The following is a 21760-nucleotide window of genomic DNA, read 5'->3' as shown; positions in this document are numbered from 1 at the left end:
CAAAAGGCCTTCTTTCTAACAACTGTGCATTGAAACGATCTTTTCCAAGTCACAAGTGCCGAGCTCTCGTGTGACTGGTGACAATGACGAGAGTGTAAACTCATTTTCTCCAATTTCCAAGTCGATAAAAAAAACATTAATTCAGTGTCATCTTGATGAAATTCATGCTGACACTCTGGTGGAAGCGCCTCCTCGCACCTCCTCTGCCCCCCCCCCCCCCCCCCCCCCCTCCTGCTGTTTCAACTCACAGTAAATCAAAGACGATTCTAGTGGAGATATTATAAATAACACAAGTGACATGTTAGAACAAAAACATGGGTGTAGCATATAAAAAAATAAAGCCATGACCCTTCTTCTTTTGACTGATCTGTGATGGGTCGGCAAACTATGGCAAGAATAAGCTAACGTTTAGCATAGCAACATGTGCTAAAGCTAAGAGTCGGCGTTAAAGGACTGCGGAGTGCAGGTGGCGTTCACAGTCGACATGTCTCTTCATTAGTGGCTTCGTGCTAACCCTCTTTTATGAGGCCGTCTTAAAGAAGTACCCAAGAAGTTCAGAGTTCTGCATTCTTCTTGTAAACAGTTTCCTTCATTTGTCCGTGTTCTTCAATAAAGGAACGGTGCCTCTTCGTGGTTTATGACCGTTCGCATTCAAGTCTGAGTTTCTACAAGTTGTCACTCGAAATCTTCGCCAGCGGTGGCGGCCTCCAGAGCGGCGAGCGCCTCCTCCACCATCGAGTCCGTGATGCTCCGTACCTCCTCTTTCTTCACCTCCTCTTCGTCCTCGCTCTTTGCCACACAGATCCCGCTCTCCACCGTGGAAACGTCCGAAGTCTTTGGCAACCTGAGTTCGTCTCTGGTGTCGGACGACGACAGGCTGGTGGTGCTGGTGTGGATGTCCACAGACAGGACACTCCCCTCGTCACCGGTGTCGCAGGGGTACTCCGGCGTCCCTCCCACACCCTCGTCGATCTCGTCTGCAGACAAGCTTCCGTTGGTAGTTGAGCAGTTAGTGTTGGAGGTTTCCCACCTGTTACCTGTCCCTCTGTGTCCCTGCTCCCAGTAGCTTTTTGGGTTCTCGTACTCCTGTATGTTGGGGTACACCGGCACTTGGCTCGGGCTTCTTTCCTGCCCCCATTGCGGCCCCCGAGCATCAGGCTGGATAATGTACAGCCCTCCGCCAGCAGGAGGCACGCTGGCCTGACGGTGCAGTTCCTTCACGGGGGACGGAGCGGCGTGCAGCGTGTGGTTGACGTGGTTGTTGTCCACTTCTAGCCTGAAGCTGCTGTCAGTGGATTTGCTGTAGCCCAGGTTCTGGATACCCTGCTTCTCACTGTTGTGCCCCATGTGGTGGATGTCGCTTGGGTGTCTTCCAGGAAGATGGTGGGGCTGATAGAAGGAACTGCCCGCGGTGTCGGGCTTCCTACCGTCCACCGCCACAGAGGGGTCATAGATGTAGCTGTGAGAGACAAACATGATTAGTGGACGATGGAACCTTTTGTCAAAAAGTCAGAGAGAGACATACAACGTCTCCCTTTCGACAAGACACCTCCCACACAAAGATGGACCCCTAATTTATGCCTCCAAAAGGAGACCAGCGAGGAGTATTTCTAACAGGGCTCCAGGAGTCAGACCCTGAATCAATAAAAACTCCCGACAGGACTCCGGTGCAGTTGATGCATCGATCTTGGCATGCGCTTCACAGACTGCATCTCGCCTTCGCCGCGGTCATGAAACTGTCAGATATATTATGCGGAGGGCTGCTGGAGGGACGACAGGGGAGATGTACTCTGTCATGTTCAGACTGTAAAAAGACCGACTTTCCCTCTCACATGTTGTTTTGTTTGTGTTGCTAACTTCAAGAGGAGAGCGTGAAGCGCCGAGGATGAAAACAGGAGCCGACAGAAACACTGATGTTTGCATTACGACTCCAAATCGTCCGTCATTTCTTCCGTTACTCCACGATTTGAAAAAAACAGCAGCATCTCCGTCTATGAATCACAGCCAGTTTACTGAGGTGAGGCCTCAATCTCTCCCAAGAAATTTTCACCTGGATTTTATGTGCACACACGGGCGACGTTCTCATGTGTGGGGGGTTGGATAAAAGTTCTGCTTCTGTATCCAGCAATCAAAGACAGCTCATTTCTTCGAGGGAAAATGAAAACGTGCATGGTCCTGTCTTGACTTGACGTTTGACCATAAAAACACCTGAACGGAGTGAATCTCTTCAAAGCTTTCCTGAAATATCACGTTCACATCAGTTGACAGTGACCTTGACCTTTCGACCACGACGACCTCTCGGACTCATCCTTGCGGCCTGGACTACAGGAATACGGTATTTTTCTCGACGCGCATTTTACTGTCTGATTGGGCCTCTCAGCCACACAAACACAGCACGTTCATCCACTTAAATGGAGGTTTTTTTTTAAAACGGCTACAAAAGTGGAGATAAAAAAATACCCGATTGAGTGGATCCTCCAGGTTGTGTTGAACGGAGCCGGTGTTGATGCGATGACATCAAGCCGTTTACAAAAGCGCGACAAAGCAAAACGGGACGTGCCAACAATGGCGGACTTGCCCCGGGTTATTTGTGTGTGCTTTGCATTTCTCGGCCTCATTTCAGCTCTACGTGACAACTTAACGTTGTGACATCAGCCGCACTTCACCGGCATGCAAAGGTACGATATTACTCAACAGTCCCAGGCGTGTCTTTCTGTTTTGAGTCGCTGCCACTGTTGCAACTGACTGTGCATGCTCCTAACATTCTTCTTCTACGGATGTATATTTTGCTTATCGCCACCATCTGGCCTGGCATGGCATGGCAGGCTTTAAAGGCGATCGTATTCAGTTTGGGCTGTTCGTGTGGACAGTTTTGTTTTGTTTTTGTTTTTGTTTTTAAATGAGGAAGAAAATATCCAATTAAAAAAAAAAAAAAATACCCACATACGTGAGGTCCAGGCCTGAGTCCCAGTGGAAATTTGTGCCAAATTAGGGGAACTTCTTCCAAGGTGTTCCTGAGATATCAAGTTCACAAATGGGACCAATGACTTTGACCGAAATCTTTTCAGGCCATCCTCAAATCCCAGCGGACACTTGTGCCAATTTTGGAGGAATTTCCCCAAAGACGTTCCTGAGAGGCCACACAGAGACGAGGTGACAGCGACCTTGACCTTCAAAATCCAAGGGGACATTGGTGCCGAATTTGAAAATGGCCATGAGGCGACAGTGACCTTTGACCACCAAAACCTTCTTCGATCGTCCTCTAATCCCAGTGGGCGTTTGTGCCAGATCAGAGGACCTTTCTCTTCAAGGCACCCTGAGCTCTCACAATGGTTCATGTCAGGGGGGCCTACAGTCCCAGGTTGTTTACAGATGCTTGGAAATACTGAGCCCGTCATGACGATGACTGTCGAAGATGCAAGACGCCTTCCATCTTACCCTTCCTCTGGCGTGACATGAGCCTTTTATTGCCTGAACTAGAAAGCGCGTCTGATCTGCCAGAGAGCTGTCAATGTTGTCCTCAAACCTCCTCGTTGTCTATGAAGGTCCGACACAAATTAATGCTCGATTAATCTCTACACCTCACAGGGTGTAACCCCAGCTTCTATTTTGGTGGATTTTCTTACAACAGTATCGTCTCTCTCTCACACACTCACGGGCACACAGACACACACACAGACACACACACACACACACACACACACACACCTTGGCAGGTATTAGTGTGCTGGCAGGGGGGCTTTATTTTGTGTAACAGGTTGTCAGACATCACCCGCCGCTCCAGCCTCCTGGTTTTCACACCCATCTCCTCTTCCTTCCATTTGTTTTCTCCTTCATCTTGCCTGCAGTGCTCTTCCATCTTTCAGCTCTCCAGGTGCCTCTTCCCCGCCACACAACCCCTCCTCTTCCTCTCCGCTGCTCCTTCACTCTAATATAGTTTCAACTTTCTAATTTACTACCCTTTTGCACTTGACTTCTCCTTGATTTCAGCGCCTTCCCTCGAGCTTTTCCATCCATCGCCTCACTCCTGCTTCCTCGTCTCCCTGTTTTAGGTTTACGAGCAACCCCGCTGAGCAAGTCCTGACAACTCAGAGGAGCACTTCTAATCGTCTTAAATATTCAAGTAAGCAGACACACAGACATCACCTGTCCACGCATTTATAGTCATGTCCTCCCCCTCTGCCTTCAGCATCTCTCTCATTCTCACCCTTTACTCTCCCCTCGAACTCCCTCCACAACAGAAGGCTGTGAGAAGATTTCCATTTCTCTCGCTCCTGTGCAGCACTGCGTCCACCTCCAAGGTGAAATCAGAGACTGGCTTAAAAAAAAAACAAAAAAAAACATGGCAAAATACAAAAGATGTTTTGGTAAAGAATTCATAAAGCTGAAAGAGGCTCCGCCCATAATTGTCTATCTCCTTGGTGACAGTCCACATCTCGGGCAGCAACTAGAAATTAATTTCATCACTGCTTCATCTCCTGATTATTTTCACAATCAATTATAATAATTATTAAAAAAATATTATATCCAGGACATGGAAACAATGAAGAGCTCATCTCAATTTTGTAGATTGAAATCTTTGTCACAAATGACAAAAATAGATGGCTGCACGGTGGAGCAGTGGTCAGCACTGTGGCCCCCCAGCAAGAAGGTTCCAGGTTCCAGTCCCGGCTCCATCACAGGATCTTTCTGTGTGAGTCTGCATGTTCTCCCTGTTCCTGCTGGGTTCTCTCTGGTACTCCAGCTTCCTCCACAGTCCAAAGACATCAAGAGTGGACAAGGCTGATTGATACTCTAAATTGACTGTAGGTGTGACTGTGAGTGTGAATGGTTGTCTGTCTCTATGTGTTGGCCCTGCGATGGACTGGTGACCTGTCTAGAGGGAACCCGCCTCTCACCTGAAGGCTGCTGGGATGGGATAGGCTCCACCCCCCCCCTCCCACGACCCTTAACAGGATAAGAGGTGGAAAATGGATGGATGGAGCATAATTATGAACGTGAGAGCAGCAAATATTTGACCTTTTTTCTCCCTAGAAAGACTGATCAATTATCAGAATTAAGGGTGATTAATGTTCTTCCAATTAATTGAATAATGGCTGCAAGTCTACACACATCGCCTACATTGTATGCACACTGTTTTTAAGCAATGGAGAGGGGGAAAAAACCAGCGGATGCAAATCATCTGTCTTCCCTGTGTTTAGCCCCGATTTTATTACCAAATAAGTCGTTTTGCATTTGAGCTGTGGGTTCTGGGGAGTTCCTGCTTTCAATCAGGATTCCCCCGACTTGAGGGACTTGATCGTTAAATAGTTGGTGTGTGGGAGACACTTCTACCCGAGGTATCAGCCTAAGGTTATAAAATGCCACGGCCCCTCTTGTGCTCAAAGATTTCAGCTGATTGTGTCTGCGGTGTTATAAAGTAGGGAGCAACTCAGCCTAAAGATTTAATGGCAACAATATCATCGGCCTCCTGATAAACGTCCAGACCGTTTCTTTTTTTTTTTTTTTTTTAATGAATTGCAAGCAAATTGTCCTGCAACTGGATTAAAACTTCTACCAAGCCCAAGTAGCTATGGTGTAAAAATGTGCTATTAAGCTGTAATTAAACACAAAAAAAAGTCTTTATTTCTGATTAAGCTTTCAAACGGGGGACTGGTCATTTAGTTCCAGACGTTACAAAAAGTAAAAACGTCTCCTTCGTGATTTCCCCAACAACTAAAATGCATTTTTACTTTTGCAGATTTTTTTTTTTTTTTTAACGTGTAAAATTCTAGAACCGGGAGGAATTTTTGCTCTTTGATAATATTCAACAATATTACAGGTTAATCATTAACTAAATGTATCCTGTGTGCGTTTCTTCCCAATGGATTCAATTTTTTTTTCAGCTCGACTAACAACATTACATGAATTATTGGAGCCAAAAATGTAACAGATGGAAGGAAAAGTAGGTGAAAGATTTGTTTATCAATTCAACCTGAATACAACATGGAGAGATATCCCACGCCTCAAATACAGGGTTGTACCCTCAGAAATGGGACTTTTATTTGGCCGTGGTGACTTAATGTCTTTCACATAACACATCCAAACTAAATTGGTTCAAGTGTCTCTCAAAGTCTTTCGCTGCTGGAATTTGGGGGAATTTTTAGACTTCCTATCTTCCCAGAGTCTCCTCTTACCCTGGGCTGACATCAACACATTTTACACCGAGTCCACCTCCCACATAAAACTGCATCTGCGCAGGATTACGACTCTAGATTACATCCCAGCCAGTGTGGAAGGTTTCTTGAAAGGTTGTTGGGATTGTGTGAATGTCAGAGTGACGACACTGAAGCTGCATTATTGACCCAGTAACCTACAGGCCCAAGCTGCCAAACATGGCTAAGCCCAGAAATGTGACACCCCCAGATAATTAGGGAGGTGTGTGTGTATGTGTGTGTCACAAGCACTCACATGTGTCTTTGACATGGGAAAGCGTGGAAGGGGTGGGAGTGGGGGATTATGAGCCTGGAATGCGAATCACAGCGTGCCCTTTCATTAATCTCCAATCAAAATCTCGTTTCCCCGCAAAGTCGTGTCTGCTCTTCGTCCAGCTCATGTCGAGCCTTGACGACGGAGCCTTGTGGACTTTTAATGAACAGACAGTTGGGCAGAGAAATACAGTAACCAAGGGTGACAGCTATTGGCATATTGACTCAGAGTTTGTACAAAGAGCCCACGTGAGGTTTAGAGTGCAGACGTATTATAAATGGACCTCTCACTATCTGCATGAAACAAGACAAGAAATCATTATGTGGCGAGGAAACATTTGACTTAGCAGTGTGGACCCGCAGATAAGGAAATCTACAGTGAGACGTTGTTACTGCGGAGCTGGACTGGACTTTAACACAATGCTCAGAGGTTTAACAGAATAACAAAAGATGGAGATAAAGCCAACAAAGGTAAAGTCGCTCCAAAGCACGGTGCATTCAAGCACCATTTAGAGCCACTTCAAATCAGGGACGAAGTTGAGGTGATGCATTCAGGTCGGTTCCTCCATAAAGTCTGATTACTTTCTCAGCTGAAGAGGACTTAGACACTGACCATTTTATTTTTAAAGTATCACATTAGAAAAAGATATTAAGAAAGGTTCCTGAATTTCACAAAAGAAAAAGGTCAAATCTGTAGCTACTGGGACTGACCAGCTGTTTCTGAAATGGGCCCCAGCATGGACATTCCCATATTTGGCCAGTCTCTGGACGGCATGCAGCACGTGCGGTACGAGCTGGTGCTGAAGAACATCTGGAGGTAGCCCAACTGACGGCAATTCCTCAAGACCTCAATTGTTCTCTGGTAGACTGCCCTCTGCTGCTGTTGTTGCAGCCATGCGAACGTTGCCTGTACCGCCATCTTCTGGCGCCATATAGAGTCTATTTTGTTTGCTCCAGACCAGCTCAGGGAAATATAACTAATGGGCATTTCCTCTTACGTCACCTATCCACAGTTGGCAGTTGGCAGAATTATTGGGAACGTGGTTTCGATTATTCGGTTCTGAGAAGTTTTGGCACCTCTGATTTTGGTTTGAAAGTCAAGAACCAAACGGTTTTCCGAGAATATAAACAAACAAATGACAAAGCATTGATTTCACGGTAAACAAATGTATTATTTTACCTAACGATTATATTTCTGATTCAGGCTCTTGGGCAAGATTATACGGTCGATTTGAACTGAGAGAATCATTTTAAAAACAGACAAACTTTCTTCAGGAGGCGCCTCATTTACATTTAACCTTTGTCTTATCTGACTGTTATATTCTGCTTCCCACCCACTCAAGATGCCGTAGGTCTTTAGTCTTCTACCCATCTTGTACTGTATCATTATCACCCGAATCCCTTAAGTTTTGTTGTTTTCCTTAAGAGCCTTAGGAGTAGACATACTCGTCCTTCTGTTTAATTCTTGAATATCTCAACAACAGTTGGACGGATTACCATGAAATTTGATCCGTGAGGCCAAGAGGATGAGGAATGACCTTGGACGTGCCTGGAAGAGTAACTTTCAGAGTTAAGTGCTGTCCTAGGATGGAGCTGTGACAGTAAAGGAGTTCTTGAGGCTTTAATACAAATAAAGAGCGCTTGTGACGTAATGTTAGCGTTCCTCTACGGGACTTGGTTCTAAGGCAACACTTGGCCTGTGCTGTCAAAGCGGTAGGTACATCATGTTACTGTCTAGGCTGTGGTTTTAGATTGCCATTTAGCTCTTTACCCCTGCAGATCAAAAGAGTTCCGGAGGAAACACTGTAGAAAGAGGAGTTTGCAAGACAGAATGACAGTCCTCATTAGACGGTTTGAACAGGAGCGACATAAAACACGGCACAAAACAAAGAGGGGACTTAACGTCTTCGGATAAACAAGCTCTTCTCACCTTTTTATCATCCGGCAGCATCGGCACCCCATTTGGCCAGCTGTGTCGTGGAGCTGGATGGACCAGAAGAAAACGGTTAAGCTTTACACACATTCAAAACATCACATCTTTTAAAATAAACACGGATATATCATGGGGGGGGGGGCTCTGTAGAAAATTCAACATTATTGTTAAGTTATGCTTTGCCCTTCGTCTCAACTCAGTTTCGTTACAAGGACGAAAACTCTTCCTGCCTGAAGCACAGATAAAGCTGTTATTGCTATCTGTCACTGCTGAGGCACCAGGTATTCCTCATGTAGCCGAGACATCAATCTGCTTAATCCGTTACATCGTGGGGACTCGCCACCTTTTTGGGTGAATTCTTCTTCAGGTGAGGTTAGGTTAAGGTTAGGGTGCCCTCTAAGCTGATGGAAGCACGTCTGCGAGGGTGTTGTCGACTTTGTATCCATGTCCAGGATAGGAGTGATCTTTTCCCTCTAGGATTTGGCATTTCATCGCCTGGATAAATTATTAATCACTGAATGAGTTTGTTGGAGGAAACGACAGAGGGAGAGGACACAGTATCTTTTTGCAGGACAAAAGGCTGTGTGCCTGCTGAACAAAATGAGTCTCATATGAAACTTGACTTTCTGGCCCTTTACTTTTGCCTAAAGTATGACCCTTGAACAGCACAACTTGCGGGCAGATGTCATAACCAGGCCAAACTAGCACAATTCTGTGGCTTTGCCTCACATGCCAGGCACACATCAACAGCAGAGTATGAACTCAGAACACAGTGTTGTGTACACACTCTATCCTCTCCACTCCGACCCTTAGGCTTCTCCTGGAAATGTTGAAATGTAAAGCATTACCCTTTTCTAACCATGAGTGAAGATTGAAATTAAAAATAAAACTGTGGATAATTCATCACAAAATGATGTTTGTTCACTTTTAGTTTTGTAGTACATCGATTTTATGTCCTGAGTGGTCATTTGAGAGCGTATGACCGTTCTTTAATCAGCCTGATCTGATTTTATCAATGTTGCAGGGAAAGAATACCAATTGAAAATGGTGAGGATTAGGGAACGGGAGAATATTTTTTTGGATGCAGTTGTAACAGAACTGCAATCTCCTGCCTTCAATGCTCCGCTTACTGAATTTGGCTATGCAATCAGGCTCTCGTTCTCTAACACATGAAAGCATTAATGAGATTTGGAGGGAGCTTTAACTCCACACACAATCATTTGTAGTTATTGGATCTTTTTCTTGTTGGTCTTACCATGGAATGTGTTGACAAAAGATATATATATAGAGTACTTCCAGCCTAATCCTTTCAGGAACACGGTGCAACTATCATTAGTTTTCTTACCTCATTTGCATACACAAGTCTTGTACATTCTCAAGACGCAGTAAGGCCAGGCAACTATGATGTAAGAGGCTTTGCTTTTGCGTTGGGATTTCATACATCTTTGTGCAAGGACCTTGTGGGAACAAGCTAAGAAGTCTAGGTGGGCTTTGCCTCGGGGGATCGATTTGACAAATGCATGTGGGACCAGAGAGTAGGCTCTTGACGTTCTCCTTGTGCTTGCAGTCACTTTGAAAAAGCAAACAGTGGTGCTGGATGACGTAGAAGACTGTCAATCTAATCCTGTAAACAAGACCAGCATGGTCAGGTCACATTTTTTTGCATGAAAGGGTATATTATTCCTGCACATGCAACAAAGCACGACTTGGCTATCCCAAGACATCTTATGATCCCCCTACAGGAAAGTTGCCACGTCCTGACATTAATTCTAGTCCTGAGCCAGAGGTGGGAGTAGAAAAGTGTTAGAACATCTTGGAAGGCGATCAGCCGCATAGGCCCGTAAATGCTTGCACCAAAATAGAAATGAAATTAAATATCTGGCATGATGGCTCTGAGAAATTGTTCTCATGTTGCCCTATCAAGTGTTCACACTCAGGAATCAACAACAACAAACATGTCCTCCCTTTGTGAAGCTTTGACCATCGACTGTAAAAGCAAGGGACCGGCTCTAAAATCTACATGACCCTGTGCAGCAAAACCCTGAGGCTGTACTCACGTACACTCAGAAATCTAAACTGGAAAAGTCTAGATGGTTATCTGGAAAATTAAAAAAGCCAAGTTTCAAATTGCTTTTTCAGAATATCTATAAGTTATTCTAATGATCACACCTCAGTAGACCTGAGCTAGTTTTAAAATACCCAGACACCTTTTTTGGGTCAGTAAACTGTCAGTAACTGTCAGTAAACTCTAAACAAGCAAGCAGAAGAAGCGCAATGCGGCACAACCAAGTCGGACACCTCATTTTTCCAGTTCGCGCCGTCATAATAACCTTTTATTTTTCAACAACAGGACATAATAAGAATGTCCCTTTGAACTGATTTGAAATTTTCAATAATTTGGAAACTGGACGAGGGATGCCCCTACTTGACTCAAATGAAAACTTACAATATCAATTTCACTGGTTGCTAAAGAACGAAGCACCCTTTTTGCTCTAAGTTCCCCCGAATTCTCTGTCGTTGTCATAAAACCTGGAACTTGACTGAAACAATCCTGTGACCCCTTCGTCTCCACTTCCACATTTACGCACGAACAAAGCCACGAGGGGATGTAATACCAAGTGCTATTCAGTGGCTGAATCGAGAGGCAGAGAGGTAGCGAGGTTCAACAGGCTGCACTTTAAACAAAGGACCCTGCTTCACACACTGTCGCACTGATAAGCAGCCACCCTGCTGAAGTGTGCATTATCTTCCACAAGGGGAGCAAGAGAGGACCTAATTTCCCAGAGGACATCGGAAACTATCTCATTAACGGAGCACCTTATTCAAGCGAGCAGAGCTGAAGTCACTATGAGCTGACTTTTACAATTACTCGTCACATTCGAGCAGGTCAATAATCATCGGACAAGCTCTAACTCTTAATCCTCTGATCGCTCGTGCAGCTCCAGTCGATATGCTGATTTCTGCCACCAGCTCTCCCCTCCTGTCGTCTTGCTGTATATTCCATATCTCGGTGAGATGTAATGCTTTCTGCTCTCTACACCCTCGGGGCTCTTTTAATGTGCTTGCTTCAGAGTCTTGCAGGCAGTTTGGATTCGGGAGGCTCCAAAAGCTCAGAGCCTTCTCTGCTAAATACATCCGCAAAGTTATTTGCCGTAACGAAGGGTCCTAAACCCTCTGACGTAGCTTTGTCCGACAAAATGCTATGATTACGGTTCCTTGCTGGCACCATGTTTTCACTCCAGTGATGGTTTTCAGATAAAGACAGTTTAAAGGAACTGGAGGGGGACAAATGATTAGACACTATTTGAAACAAAGTCACGACTCGAGCAATCTCAAAAGCAATCAAATTTAATGAGCTCACATAACTGCCTTGGAGTCACCCAACAAACGGAGTATTGCAACTGTTAATATACAGAAAAATAGAATTATTTTGAAAATATTGGTGGGTAATTGACATTAAAATGTTAAGTTTAATTAATTTTCATGACTACTCTATTCATGTAATGTTGATACACGTTTCTTCACACAATGAAGAGGAAGAACAACAGACGGACTGAGCGTGAACCGATTCCAGCCAGAAAAAGATTATCTACCAAAGAATATTCAGCCCTCAAGTTAATCTCATGATGGTCCTTCTGTTTTCTTAATTCATGGGTGTCTGACAAGCTTCAGAAGAGCAGGAAAACAAAGTCCATGATACTTTTTCAAGATGTGAAAACAAGTCTGACAAATGAATCGATTCTGAAAACCAACAGCATGAAAGTGTGGTTTCCCTGGCTGAATAACATGCCATTATTAATCTGCTCACTTCACTTACGTGGCTCAGACATTTTCCAAGTCAGTCCTTGACAGTTATCACTGGTTGGTAATATCTCCGTGTTTTATGGCTGCCATCTCACATCCAGCCCTTATCAAAAGGCTGACCGAGTCGGAAAATGTGGGGTTGAATCGGAATGGAGTTAAGTTACAAATTTGCAAGGCAAAAACTGTCCCCGTGTTGACTGAGTGCTGACAACGTACTTGTGGTGTGACCTGCCTCTGGCAAACCACTCTGCTGGTGGTCAACAGAAACAGCTGACAGTCAGACGGGAACTAGTCCTGCAGGAGAGGATGACACAGTGCCACCTTAGCTTGAAGCAGCAGCCCCCCAAGCAAAAAAGGCCCTGCTACATAAAACTACCAGAAACTCCACGTGAAAGATCAATTCATAGTATTTGTCTATCCTTTAAATACTCAATTGCTTTTGACAGAATACCACAGAAGCTGAAAGGAAGAGGAAAAACAGGTGTATTTGACAATGAAAATATTCAAATTCTGTTTCAATGTAGCAGCCTTGGTTGAGGTATGCGCTCTCAGAGTGGACTGCAGGGTATAAAACACACGGCCTCTTCTCGGCTACAAATCCTTCACTACGTCAACTTATTTTTCTCTGTTTTGAATGCTACCCTCAAATTTGACAGAAGCCGACATGAGCTGGCTCAGATTTACATCAAAAACATCCCAATGACCTCTCAAGAGTCATAATGAGGTCAAGCATTCCATCTCTGCGTGTACTGATAATTCATTCAGATACTGGTCAGTGTCGGCTGGTTGTATTTTTGGCTCTCTGACACTTTCAAAATACCATCTATTGCTCCTGTTTTTCCCAGATCTGAGGGAGGATCGTGGGGCGATTACTGAAGGGCAGAGATATTTCAGTGCTCCGAGTTCAGCCTGGCTTTCTGGTTTTTCTTCACAGGAAATTGAAACATTTCATCTCACAGCAACGAGTCCAATAAAAGTGAGATTGCTGCAGAGTGTCCCCTAAATGGGGACTGGATTGAAATCCAGGGGACTCCCATCGCATTGGCAGTCAGGACCACTTTTGAAGGATTGCTGCGGGTGGAGAATTTCACCAGGGAAGATAAGGCTTAAGAATAAGGCTTCCTCTGGAAAGTGTCCTGCTGAAATTGATTTTGTGTTTTCAGTTTTGTTGGAAAACAGGTGTTAGAGGGTGTAGGCAGAGAGTTTCGTTTCATAGTGGGACGAAATGCTGCTTTTCATTACGGGAGTGGACAACCCTGTTGATAAGTGAGTCCTACTCTTTGCAATAATGGCTAAATTAGTAGCTACTGTAACTCCTTGGTGGATGGAAGATGGTCACACTTTGTCACTGCATCTCTTCTGCAATCAGTGGAAACGCACACTGCTTTTCTTAATTGGATACATATCTAACAGCTTTTAAATTAGAGTTGAGGCCTCAAATCCCTCACTACTGAATCTTAATTAACTTCCAATATTCGCAAGAAAAGCAAAGTTATGAAAACCGAAAACTCCACTTTCCCCCAGGAAATGAGCCAGGGGTAGTAGGCACTCCTCCCGGAACTTCACGCTCTTCTTGTGACAGTTCAGACAACTGCCTTTATCGTTACAAATGTGGCTGAGGCCTGTTGCTGCAAAATTGCCCCCCCCACCCCCCCACCCCCCGCTTCAATTACCAAATCCCAATTAAGGGTTGTTTGGATGTTGCATCTTCTGCATGCGAATACACATCCTTTTCAAGGGAGGAGCACAAAAATACAGGCCTCAAGTCTGCTTCAGTCATTGAAAATGTTCAAAGCAAGAGTCCAGTGACTACAACAAAAAAGTGCTTATGGGGCTGAACTCTTCATTCGTTATTTTATTGAGGGCACTGAACAAATTGTGTGCTTCATGCCAAAAGCTGCTGTCAATTAAACCAGTGCCAAACTTCAGTACTCGATAATACCACTTTGTAAGAGAGAGGTTGTAGTACCACGTCCAACCTCAACATGAAATGGACGTGCAGTAAGACTTTCAAAGACTGGACCAAAGTATAGTGACACCAAACAAGCCGTACTCACAACCGGGTCCTCGTTTCACGTTGAAACCGACGCATTTTCATGACTTTTCCACATCTTTCAAGAAAATTATCAGGGACAATACGTACATGTCAAAAATCCAGAGCCAAAATTTGCCAGCAAACATTTAAATAAAAATAATCACAGGCAATGCGGATTGACACAACATAAACATGTATTAAAGTCAATCACTATTTTTTTTTTCTCAGTTGACGTTAACTAACCACAGCTTTCCATGACTCCTCCAAAATATCCAGGCTTCCTCCCTTCAACAGCTAGAAATAGCTCAATTCAGATCTCTTGACTTTCCATGACTGTATATCACGTTATAGTCGCGAAGAGCCACGCCAATCGAACAAAAAGTACAAGCAACAGTGAAATGCACAAATAAATAAATAAACAGATAAACATCCTTTCACACCGGGACAAAGCCCAAAGCCCCACTGTCACGTCCTTGAGTCGTCTCCCTTCAGGGGAGTGTATCTGACACCACTTGTTTTTGTTGAGCCCTGAGACGACTGAAATCTATCCACAACCGTTTGGTTACAACTGTGGGTTTGAGTTGACGGTCTGTACACTGCATGCATGAAGTCAGAATGGGAGAAATTACAGAGAGCCTGAGGAATACTCGCTCGCTAAAAGAAGACTAAAACCCTGCTTCTTTTGTCCACTGACATGAAATAAATACAAATCTGTTGCTTTGATACCAATGTTTCCCCCTAGGGGGGTCTCTTGTGAACTTTTCAACAAAGGAGCTGAGTCGTTCACAGACAAGAAAGACTTTGCTGTTAAGTCTTCCTATCACCTGACAGATTCCCAAAAAAGGTCAGCTTATATAAGCCATGTGATTTATTATAAAGTCAGAATTCAAATCCTTCTCCTGCCCACCCAAGAGTTTGTTTTTTCTGTGTATTTGCGAAGGGAGACCATCTTCATGTGGGCCACACACGGGAAGGGTGCGGTGACAGAAAAGTGGGCCGACTGGTTTGACATCCACCTCACGGCCTGTAGTGTCCGTTTCTTGTTCCGTCACATCTGCTGCCTTGAAATTGGAACTTTCAAATGATGCCAGACACAATGTGGTTGGAAATATGGCAGGAATTCCTGTCAAAATATGTAGGCGTGTCAGCTACGTTAAAGGTTAAACCCGTAGCAGTGTTTGACCCACTGCTCAGGTAATTACAGGTTTGACAGTGCAACTTTGTTGCAACGTATTATTCTTTCATTGGCGTGTCACATTCCAACGTCATCATTATTATTTTAATTTGTGTTGTCCACACGTGAATGACTGCTGGAAGCCTCAGGTGCTCCGATGTGGAAACCTTACAATGAATCTGAATAGCGATGTTTAATTTAGGTGCCACAAAAATCTGGGTTTGAGAAGTGGCGATGTAAGAAGCCGATGCTGCAACTCTGACAACAAGGGTTGTTTGGGAACTTAGGTAGCGCCAGGGTTTAACTGTAAATGAACCAATTATTGACAGGATTTCCTTGTAGTCATCAGCTTCTGTTGTGACCCCCTCCTACGAAAGAAAACTGCAGTACTTGATAAAGCTGCTACTTTATGCCTCTTATCAGCTCTGAAGCTTTTTACAATCCTGCTGGAATGTCAACACAGTATTCTTAAGTCGGTGTACTGACCAAAAAAAAACAAACAAAAAACCTCACCAACCCGAAACGATGCTGTATTACCCGCCTCTCCAGCTTTTAATAACCTGCATTTACAGTCGGTGCGATAACCTTCGGCACTTGATAACACTTCCTGTAAAGGAACGATTCATCGGAGTGACTTTTTCAATGACAGTTGGCACAAAGAAATTCTGTTAAACTCATTTCATGGAGTGAAAAAAGGAATAATGTCAATGTTTGATGTCTATTTGTATGAGCTGACCTTGAGTGGGCTGGTTTGAATAAACCACGGCGCTATTAGGCAGCTACATCCACTGAACTGTCATGGCAACCAGTTTATGCAAGGTTGGCCCCTGCTAAGGGAAGACCCACTGAGGGTTCGTAGGAGGTTACACACCACTGGATCCTGCTTTTATATCAATGGCAGTTATTCCATTTTGGGGGGCAAATGAAGAGATATTCCATTCATCAGCTGACCCAGCAGTTCCCAGAATTAAGACTCTATCTCTCTCTGGCTGGGGTGAAACTGGTAGTTCCATCGAGGGAACGGGGCAACGTTTTGGCAATTCCACACCACATTTGACACCATTTTTGGATTAAGAAAGTAAAAAGCAGCAACCAGGCGGTTTGTGCACCACTTTCACGATTTAAAATAAAAACTCAAACATAAAAATGGGTGTAATTTGGGAATATCAAGGAAAATATGTTTCGCTACCTGTTAGTAAAAAAAAAAGAAAAAGAAAAAAAAAGGCAGCCCTTTTGCCATTCCAGGACACGTAATTACCTGAGGTAAAGAGCAGCAACTCGACAGCGTGGACGAAAATTTTCAGTTTATTTAAAAAAAAAAAAAAAAAAAACCTCTGCAAATGTATGTAATTTAATTGGTGATCTCAGTCTGCCGTGCACCATCACACGCCACCTACCAGTACAAGTCCATGCCATACCTGCGGGGATAACTGCGGCCTGAGGTCTGAAAAGTTTAAACACCGCTGCTGATCTTAGATATCATGAAACTAAGAGCGGCTCTGTGTGTGTGTGTGTGTGTGTGTGTGTGTGTGTGTTCAAACATCGTTTTTAAATGGCCCAAGGCAGCAGTCTGAAGAAAACAAGTCTTGTCTCCACTCTACTATCCAGCAGCCAGCACTTGTTAACAGCACCTCCCCACTCGCTCGCTGTTTTGCACTGCAAACAGACTCGCTGCCATTTTCTCCCATGGATCCTGCCCCCCCCCCAAAAGCTCCGGATTGTACTTCAGCGAGTAAACACGCCTACGAGGAGCCTGAGCCGGGAGGGAGTCCGAATGATATAAAGGAAGCAAGGAAAGGGTTGACAAAAACCCCAACCTCTTGATCTTAAGCGTCCACCAGATCTATTTGGTCTAAGATGTCTTATAAATACTACGTATGACATTTGGTGATGTTTTGCGACTGACTGTTTCGGCATCGTTTAGTTTTGTCTCACAAATAGAATAAAAAAAAAAAAACAGTATAAAGGTTACAATTACGAGGTTATGTCTCCAAACTGCTGGTACCAACCAAAAAGAGGTTGACATTTGGTCTTAAAAAAAAAAAAAAAAAAAGGCCAATCATCATGAAAGTATGAAATGGCGATTTAGAAATTGTACGGTGTCGGTACCACACCAGAGGAGGTTGTACTGATCTCTCCAGGGTTATTTTTAGTTTGGTGATTGAATCTCATTTGCTGACCTTTCGAAACGGTGCCGGGTTAACGGCCTGACCTGACAGCACCTTAACTATTAATTAAAATGAATGAACAAGCCTTTGTGATGGAGGAACTGGAATGACCAGCTCAAAGATTGCTCCGTAGAGGAAATTGCTCATTTCAACAATCTTTTACTGACAAATTCAACTTCTGTGGGCCCCATTTCAGCGCTCTGTGGTGACTGGCGCGCGGCTGTGGGTTCGTGGCGCGTTCACCCCAATTTTGTTGTTTTGAGATCGCAAAATCGATTTCAACGGCGGACGCATTTCAACCCCGAGGCACGGAGCGTGTCTTGTTTGAAACGGATGGAAGAACGGACTTCCTGGCACAGGGGCACGTCGAATCCACCACGCTGGTGGTGCTGGGCTGAGTGCCATGAACGAAAGTGGGTCCTATGGGTTAGGAACCCACAGGAACTGCTTTTGCTGGTATCTGATATGCAAATATTTTACAACTAATTTGGCCAACAGCTGACACCTACCAATGCTGAACTGACTGCTATAAAAACACATTTATGTGATAGTACCTTTTCATATATACTACTTTTTTTTAAAGGAATATTAGCATTTAGGGTTTGAAAAAGTAACATTGGGAAAAGCCCATAAATCCTATTTACTGCACTTTTTATTCATTTGTTGCCGTTACTAAAGATTACGATCAAGGAAGACTGATGTGTATAAAGCGACCCAGATCTGCTGGCACTGACGGCCGTGACAGCAGTCATGTTGCACTCGCGGTCCTGAGAGGAGACGAGCACCTCGTTTCCATCTGCGCAGCTTTTGAAATTAATTAGTTTTAATTACGGTATTCAAAAACAGGTCTGTTGTCAACATGTTTGAGAGCAAGAAAGAAAGAGAGAGAGAGGTTGGGTGAACTGAGTATCTGAGCAATTAAAGTTTCCCATCTACAACGAATGTTGATGTTGTGTTCGTGCATCTTTGCTTGTGGAACAAATGGTAAATTAAAAAGAGAAGAAGAATGAACACTTGTGCTCCCCGGAGCCGAGGGCCTTGACAAAAGCAAATGCGAAGAACCGATCCAAGGCCCCCTGTGTGTGAGGGTGTGTGTGTAGATGCATGTATTCTATATTTAATGCTATAGGGTCAGCTGTGTGATATTACTGGCTTTTTACGATGCCGGGGACTCCAATAACAAGGGTTCTTCCTCGCTCCTTCCCTTCAAAATGATGAAGCTTTTTAATCACCGACACAACACCACATCCTGGACTTTAGAGGAAGAACTCAACAAAGTCAACAACAACAAGGAGCTCCATGTTTGGATCCTGTTTCAGGTGTTCAGCCCCGCAGCAAAGCCAACTCCACCTCCGGCAGACGCTGTTTGCGCATGCTTTTAACGGCTTGTTTTGTCTAATAAGCTGCCCCGCGGGTGGAGCCGAGTGCCGTACCGCCGCTAAAGGCGAGAAAAATGGCTTCAGTCGACCGCGGCGAAGCATCCTGAGGAAATACACCGTCCCAGAGCAGAAGCGAACACCAACGCCATCGGCGGCGCGGTGCAAGACAAGTGGCTGTCCTGGCAGGTTTGGGCTCAGATGCAGAGGGAGCGGGAGTGTGGATGAGGGTTTGGAGCGACCCGGGGTTCACGTGTTACATGTGCAAACAAAGCTCAAGGCCGTGTACACGAGTTCTGGTTAACTGATAGAAGACCGCTCCCCCCCCCCCCCCCCCCCCCAGCAGCAGCAGCAATAATAGCCTCCATTCAGTCATTAACCTCACTTGCCCAGGGGCGGTGTGTTCAGGGGGCCTTGGAAATGTTCAGTCGTGAAACCCACCGCGACGTACCAGGCCCCCGTGTGTTTCCTATCGTCAAGGACGGGCGCCACACGACTAACACAGCCCATCCATTGTCAAGTGTCAGCAGGGCCTTTTTCTCCCCACATTTTCTAATTTCGACAGCCTCTTTTTTTTCTCTTATCATTATGATTATCATCACGGTCTTCACATTACTATCAGATTCCTGTTTTTTTTTCCTCCAACAAAGTCATCCTGTTCTTATCTCCTCGTATCAAAACGCACTTTTGTTAGGTCATGAACCGACAGCTTGAAATCAAAACTGACTTTTCTCACAGCGCCGTGAACGCTGCTGTCCCTAGAAGTATCTGTATGACGTTAAAACAAGAAAAAGAAATACTGCGATTTACTGACAACACCGGCGTGCACATCTCCTAACCAGGGAGACAGTATTTCGTTGAAGTAGTATCTTCGCCATCCAGCGTCACCCGATTGCGTTTGAGTTCTAGTTCCTTCATTTTTGTCGATTTTTATGGAGTGAGAATTCACTGACGACTGATATTTACGAGGGAATCACAGCAGATGTCAGCAATGGGTTTAGTACACACACAAATAAAAACAACGACAAAAAAAATCAGTCAAACTCACGTTAACTTTTCTGTAAGCACAAGCGCGAATGTCAAACTTGTAAATGTATACCTGCGTCAACATAAAATGTTCATACATGCAAAACCTATTGTGAATATCTGAATATTGTAAAAAAAAAACAAAAAAAAAAACTACAACTTCAACTTTGCATCTCTGACATTAGATTCATTACAAACTCAATTTTTATTCTAACTGCTGCGTGTCAATTCCGTAACTTTTACATCTTTGAAAGTGTCAAATATGTGAGGATTTAAAAAAATTAAAAAAAAAACAACAACTCACTTCTATAATTCATATTGAGAAATAAAGACATGGCGAGCAAACGCTGATTGAAGCATTTTAAGTGCTGGGTTAGATTCCTGATATCGATAAATCTTACTCAAATACTGCATTTATACACATAACTTAATGCATGTATCAACTAAGGAGTAAGTAAGTCTAGTTAGTTACTACATAACCACCTACTACAGGTGCTAACCTTAACCCAAACCTGACATCTCCACTTTCTGCTACGTCAAGGTTAGCTAGACTACACGATACAAACATTAGCATACATTATTGATATTTAACCTGGCGCCATTTTACGATACATTTTTGTCGTGAGGTTTACCTGCCGCCACCTGTTCCCCCTCGAAACTTTGATACACGTCGTTTAAAAAAAAAAAAAAAAAAAATTACAACCGTGAAACTTACTTTGAAGGAGTTTTTTGTTGTTGTTGTTTTATTGCGAGCGTGTCGCAGAGGTAACAGTAACTAACGTTTCGACTCACCTGTTGCGCTACTGGAAGGTGTGGCACTTCGCCCTAGGGATCATAAAAGCTCGGGAACTTCAGCTGTCATCTAAGTTGCTTCTCTTCCGGTCCTTCACTGGCTAGAAGGGACAAATAGACTCCGTTCGACATGTTCTCCTTCGCCTGCGAGTGAGTTCCTTCCCCGGCGTTGAGATGTGGTGGTGAGTCCCCCCCCTCCTCGGTGAATCCACGGTCCCATGTCCCCCGCCTGGATAGCCTTCTGCCGATGGGAAGGTAGTCAGCCTGGGAATCATTGGACCACTGTCAAGCTACATCCGGTGCTACCTGAGTTTCCTGTCGTGCTTTTCAAAATAACACTCAACAAAACGATCTTCATTAAGGACATCAGCTATTTATGTAAGTCAAGGTCACAAGGAGCAATGTAGAATAGAATAAGAAACTCTACTCTGTAAAAGGGTGAGGCGAACAGGAAGTGGAATAAAGCTGCATTACTTCAGGTGGTTATCAGAGGGCGACGCCACAGTTGGCCAAAAACAAAAGATGATTCAGGTGAGTGAAGAGTTGAGAATAATTTCCTCAATGTTCCAGTTGCTGCTATTTCATTCAAATATGCCCCCCCCCCCCCCAAAAAAAGGCCACAAAACCAGGGGCCTCTAAACAGTTTGGCACAAAGCTATGAATGCCAAAGAAAACCCCTTCTAACATTTGTAGTTTTTTTTTTACTTCCATCCATCCATTTTCTACTGTTATCCTGTTAAGGGTTAGGATCTTTAAATGTTTAAATTTAAGGTTATCCTAAATTTAATGAATTTTAATACATTGTTTTCAACCTGGAGTTAGACAACGCCAGGCTATCACAGCATGGTAAGTTTGACCAAAAACAACTTTCTTTTTTCCTCTAACAAATACTGCCTAGTAACAGTACCACAGGGGGGCACAAACTACTCCTCTCAATTTTAAAATCAGCCCTTAGAACAAAGTCCAGCCAGGATTAGCTTCCGAC

General features: G+C 44.2%; 1 protein-coding gene across 3 annotated transcripts; it reads right to left on the bottom strand.

The window, feature by feature from the left end:
- Window positions 1-212: 212 nt before the first annotated feature.
- LOC147238773 (uncharacterized) lies at window positions 213-21043 on the bottom strand. 3 transcript variants are annotated; one of them, XM_086196906.1, is made up of 3 exons: window positions 20776-21043; window positions 8398-8450; window positions 213-1459 (listed from the first exon to the last, which is right to left on the bottom strand). In XM_086196906.1, exons 2-3 carry the CDS (start codon window positions 8427-8429, stop codon window positions 676-678), a joined length of 816 nt encoding a protein of 271 aa, XP_086053032.1. In that variant the 5' UTR covers window positions 8430-8450; window positions 20776-21043; the 3' UTR covers window positions 213-675. The 3 variants fall into 3 exon arrangements, with proteins under 3 accessions (XP_086053032.1, XP_086053033.1, XP_086053034.1); XM_086196907.1 differs by having other exon boundaries at window positions 20699-20776; XM_086196908.1 differs by lacking the exon at window positions 20776-21043 and adding an exon at window positions 20616-20639.
- Window positions 21044-21760: the final 717 nt, after the last annotated feature.

This window comes from Aulostomus chinensis, chromosome 24 (assembly GCF_037954235.1).
Source record: "Aulostomus chinensis isolate RoL2024-O1b breed Wild chromosome 24, RoL_Achi_v1.0, whole genome shotgun sequence".
NCBI lineage: Eukaryota > Metazoa > Chordata > Actinopteri > Syngnathiformes > Aulostomidae > Aulostomus > Aulostomus chinensis.
Note: the sequence above shows the minus strand (reverse complement) of the source record. Positions and strands in the feature narration are given on the sequence as shown.